General features: G+C 56.2%; 1 protein-coding gene across 5 annotated transcripts in view; it reads left to right on the plus strand.

The window, feature by feature from the left end:
• Nucleotides 1-5298, plus strand: part of Srcin1 (SRC kinase signaling inhibitor 1) — a 64973-nt gene that overhangs the window by 23069 nt on the left and 36606 nt on the right. For 4 of the 5 annotated variants that reach the window (XM_015506639.2, XM_048785567.1, XM_048785570.1 and 1 more), the window contains exons 4-5: nt 6-291; nt 3324-3422. In XM_015506639.2, coding sequence (XP_015362125.1) covers nt 28-291; nt 3324-3422 — 363 coding nt within the window. In that variant the 5' untranslated portion in view covers nt 6-27. Of the gene's footprint in view, nt 1-4; nt 292-3323; nt 3423-5298 lie in introns of all 5 variants that reach the window. The other variant, XM_048785575.1, reaches the window with a different exon arrangement.

Here is a 5298-nt window from a genome sequence, read left to right on the forward strand (position 1 = left end):
GCAGGCCCCCCATGCTGTCGGCGGACGATGCCGGAGTACCCGCGGGAGTACCGGACCCTGGGGGGAGGGGGCGGCGGGGGCGGTGGGGGCCGGCGCTTCTCCAACGTGGGGCTGGTGCACACGTCGGAGCGGCGGCACACGGTGATCGCCGCCCAGAGCCTGGAGGCTCTCAGCGGGCTCCAGAAGGCGGACGCCGATCGCAAGCGTGATGCCTTCATGGACCACCTGAAGAGCAAGTACCCCCAGCACGCCCTGGCCCTCCGAGGCCAGCAGGACAGGATGCGCGAGCAGGTGAGTGGGAGCCCTGCTGCGGGCTGGGGCGGCGGGCGGGGAGGGAGGCTGACCGGTGCTCCGGTGCCCCAGGCTCAATGCAAATGAGAGGCTACTGGGGCAGATGGGAGGCGGGAGGGCAGAGCTGGGGAACTGTCTCCCCAGGGCAGTGGCCCTGGCTGGCCTTTTCTGGAGCCTGGGGAAGCGGATTGGGGGCTCAGCTGTGGTGGCATTTGGAGCACGGATTGAGTAGAGAGAACCCAGCCTTTTCACCTCAGGCTGTTTGGGCAGAAGGGCAGGAAGGTGTGCCTTGGAGGCCGAGCAGTGGCTGGGAGGAAGGGAAGGGACAGCCATGGGGACTGAGGCTTCTGAGCCCAAGGGTCTGCCCAGTGGTGGAGTTGGAATGTTTGGCTTTGGCACCCCCAGTGGGCCGTAAGAGGTGGGGTCTGTGAATTCTCAGCAGGGTGGATCTGATGTGTCCACACTCCCTTCAAGAATAGAGCCCCAACTGGGGTCTTTTACCTCTTCCTCCCTGATTCATCCCAAGACTCACTGAGTGATTCTGGGCTAGAGGTCTCTCTCTGTGTTGCTTTGTTTGTTTCCTGCTTACAGAGGGAGTTGGGGCCTTTGCCTCTGCCTCTGGACTGGACGTTTTCCTTCCATTTGGGGTGGGGCGCATGCATGCTAGGCCAGGGCTCCATCACCAAGCTACGCCCCAGGCCCAACGCTTCCCTTTTCAACCTTCCCCCAATCCTTGGGTTCCCGACTGCACCCCTCCACCAAGCATGAGCTTCTGATCTGTAAGAAAGTTCTTTCTTGGGACTAGTATTCTGCTTTCTGTTCTGAATTTGTGGGGTGCCTTAATGATTGCTGCACATTAGCTGCTGAGACTCAGGTATTGTCCCCTCTGGGAGAAGAGACTAAGGGATGGTGACACATCAAATTAGCATCCTTTCAGTCAATACTTGGGGAGTGTCGCTCTGTCTTGCTCTGTCTCCCTTATCCAGGTAGTACTGGGTGTGGCTGGGGAGAAGCATCCCTGTCCCTACCCTCACTGCAGGGAACAAGGACACATTGGCACATTTCTGGTACCCTGTTTGCGCCCCCTGAGGTCACCTCTAGTTCTGTCTGGCTTTTGCCTTCCCCCAGCTCCAGAGTCCTCCTGGGAGCAGGGTCAGGTTGGGATAAAGAAGAGCTACAGATGAGCATCTGGCCCTCCGTGGTTGCCCTGTGTGCTCTGGCTTGGTGGGAACAGGGGCATTTGATGACAAATGGGGGGAAAGGGGAGGAAGGATGGTTAAACTTTGTATGAGGGACACAGTTCGAATGGAGAGGGTTCAGAGGAGGGGATATCAGGTGGGCAGACCTGATCAGGCAAGGCTTCCAGAAGGAAAAGCTGCTTGGAAGGAGGAAAGGGTTTGAGGAGAGGAAGAGAATGCTGTCCTTGGAGGTGCGGGGGTGGGGGGCAGTGGCATGAGCATATACCAGAGTTGGTTTGGGGAGTGGTGCAGATTTCCCCTTGGCTGGTGCCAGAGGCTCAGGGGGTTGGGGAGCTGCGGGATATACATACAAGGGAAGGCTGGAAATTGGGACCAGAGAGCGTGGTGACATGCTTGTTTTGGAATGGTGACTAGGAGGGCCCCTAGGGGGCTGGAGGCAAGGAAAGGAGAAGAGGAAGAGTATACCTGGAAGGATGAAAAGAAGGGGTGGCGATGGGAGGGGTGACTAAGCGTAAGTTGTTTGCTGCCTGGATCTAGGAGGCAATGACGGGAAAAAATAGGGTGACAGAGAGATGTTGGTGCCTTGGAGAGATCAGGAGGGTGGGGAGGAAATGTCTGGGGGGGAGGAATATAAGAGGAGTTGAGGAGTGGGTGGGGCCTTCAGGGAGGATGCCTCCAACTTCAGAGCAACCACAGCTTCAGGAGGAGAATTGTGAAGTAGGTCCTGGGACATAAGAGGGCCATCAAGGCAGAGAGAAGAGAGCCTGTGATAGTCAGGGAAGGGTACCAGGAAACTTCTGCATCCATGAGGAAGAAAAGGAAGGCCCTAGGGAGCAGCTGCTGGAAGAGGACCTGTACTTCCGAAGTCCAGATGAGTGAGTGGGGAGCAGCCAGGAGTTATGGGCCCGGAGAGGGCTAAGGACTCATTTCTCTTGGCATAGTGACGTAATGGCCAATTTCAGGGGTTAAGGAGATCGGAGATGGTGAGGAACCAGAGCCCTGACCACAGACCTTCTGGGAAGGTTTAGCTGGAAAAAGATGAAGCTATCCTGGTGGTAGCTTCAAGGGGTGGCAGGCCTGGGAGACAGGATGTGGCCATGTTTAGGGGCCTCATAGGCAGCTGGCATGTTCACTGGCATGAGCAAATACCCAGGGAGTGAATCCAAGCACAACCACTCTCTGAGCGTCCATTCCCTCCCTCAGAGTCTAAGTGGCCAATTTACATGTCACAGGGTGCTGGGGGCCTAAGCATGACACTGGCTCAGTGGCCCTCAGGGGAAGGGAGGTATGAAGCTGAAGATGCTGAAGCCCAGAGGGTTGTGAGGACGGGTCCCCGAGGAATCAGGTCTGGTGGCCTTGGGGTAGGAGAGGAAGTCACTTCCACTGAGTTAACAGGGAAAGGAGATGTGCTGTTGGGGCAGAGACAAGTGGGGTGAAGTTGTTCCTACTCAGTGTTCCCATGTCTGTGAGGCCTGAGGTGGCATCCTCAGGAGGAGGGAGAAGGCCAGGAGCAGCTCCCTGTGTAATATGTGGCAGGCAGGCAGGCACTGGGAGGAAGTCAGGAAGGACACAGGGATTTAGTTCAGGAATATCTGGTAGGGAAGCCCCTGCTCTGGGCTCAGGGAACCCTCCTCCCGACAGGAGAGACAAACATCCAGAAATGGCCCTGGTACTAGTTAGAGATGCAGCCAATGTAAGAGACCCTCCATCTCTCTGTGGTGTGACCTCTGTGCCCCAAGGCTTGCCCCAGCCATGCCCTTCCCTGCCCTGTCACAGCCCCAGCGGCTCCTGCCCGCTCCCCCTAATGGGGTGTCCCCCGCTTCACACACACAGGTTGGCGGCTGGACCGTGGACCCTGTGTGCCTCCTCAGCTCCCTCTGCTCCCACCTCCATGGCGACTCCGCCCCCTCCGGGGCTGGCCAGCCTGCCCAGGTGAGTCACCCACCTCCACCACCCCCAAACCCATGGCAGAGCTTGGCTTTGGGGAGGAATTTTTTCTTTTGGAGGGGGGATATCCAGAATTTTAATTTTGCAATCCTTTCTCTTTTATGTAGGACCCCCCCCATTTTGGGGAGACATCTATGGCCTGTACGTGCAACTCCCCTGGTTATCTAATTTCCTACAATGACCTCCCCAAACTAGCTGGTTTGGAGGAAGGAGCTTTTTGAGGGACCATGCTCAGGACTAACACACACACACACACACACACACACACTTCTACATTCTTTCTCCTTTAAAAAGGAGAATCCCATATCCCATCTTGCTCCTTGCATTTCCAGAGGTCTCTTCTTCTCCACCCCCCTCAGGAGATCATCTTATTCCCTTATCCACACCCTACTCTTCCATTTCTGAGCACCACCAACCTTCCTCTGATGATCTACCATCAGGAAGTGCTACAGGATGTCTCTCTCCCACCCTTCTTTCTATGCTCAAGGCTTAATCTCAAGTTTTTAAGAACACTTGGGCATCTTGCCATTGGTTCTGTCCTTGTTCCCAGGTTTCTCATCAAGTCTCAGTTTCCCTGATGGGACACACTTAGGACACTAGGGCTGGGCTCCAGCTCAAGCCTGGACACTGACATGGGAGATATCTGAGGCCCAAGGGGGGATGAGGGACCAGGGAGTCCGTTGCAATAGGGAGGGGACTGCCCAGGAGGGGCTGGGCTTGAGGATGTTCAGCTTAGGAAGCTGAGGAGGGATAGTGGCCAGATCCAGTGGAGGGAAGGGGTGCCAGTTCCTCACACAGCCATGCCTCATGGAGAAGAGCAACGGGGCTTGAAAATTAAATGAAAGAAAATTGTGACCACATAGGACACAAGCCTCCAGAGCATGGCCGTCTGAGCTGAGCTAACTCCATCTAGCAACAGATTGGTGCTGGCATCACTCAGGGCACTCTGCCCACTTCCTTTCGGGTTCTCCGTCCCATCTTGGCTGAACTTTGGGGAACAGGGATGTGTCTGCTCCCAACGCTAGACAGCAAGTGAGAGACTTGTCCTGAGTGACTAAGTGTGTGGTGGAGGCCAAAGTGGGGCTTAGAAGACTTGGTGATGGGGCAGAGGACAGGTGTGACGTGCACAGGCAGGTTCTGGGTGTCTATCCCCCTCCCCAAGAGGTCCCCTGATGGAGCATCTTGGGCTGTGATAAGGTTAGGGTGACCGACAGGAGTGAGGCTGGACTTGGTAAGCTCAGTTGTCTCAGATGGTGGAGTTCTAGTATGTCCATATCTGGAATCTGCTCTTGTGGAGAAAGGAGAGCTTGAGGGGACCTTTGCCCCAGGGCTTTGTAATTACCTGAGAAAGTGGCTGTGCACAAGATCTTGCAATCACTTGATACTTAGAATTCATCACACACCTTATCCCCCAGAACTGAGTCTGAGGTTTTTTGTTTTTTTTTTCTAAAGTGCAGGAACAGAGACATTCAGCAGAGGACCAGAGTCACACAGCAGGGCAAGATCCATCAGAGGCCAACAAGGAAATTTAGGCGTCATAGGCCTTCCGGACTGGCTAGGGATTAAATCATAGGAGAATTAAAAGGACAAAGTGCACAGCTGAGACCCTGGCGAGGGGAGGCTGTGGGCTGGAAGGCGGCGGTAGGTCAGACCTTTAGGGGTGGGCACAGTAAAGAGGACCGCGGGAAGCGACTCGAGGTTAGACCAAGCCATAGCCCCTCCCCCCGCTTCCACTAGGCTGTCTAACCTCCCTTCCTCTTGCTGCAACCCGAGTCCCGGGCGGCGGACCGGCGTATCGGGTGACCGCGGCGACGCAGCCACCAGCCTCCGCCGCTCCGCGGCGGGGCTGCGCCGGCGGGGC

The sequence above is a fragment of the Marmota marmota genome, unplaced genomic scaffold (genome assembly GCF_001458135.2).
Source record: "Marmota marmota marmota unplaced genomic scaffold, marMar, whole genome shotgun sequence".
NCBI classification, from domain to species: domain Eukaryota; kingdom Metazoa; phylum Chordata; class Mammalia; order Rodentia; family Sciuridae; genus Marmota; species Marmota marmota.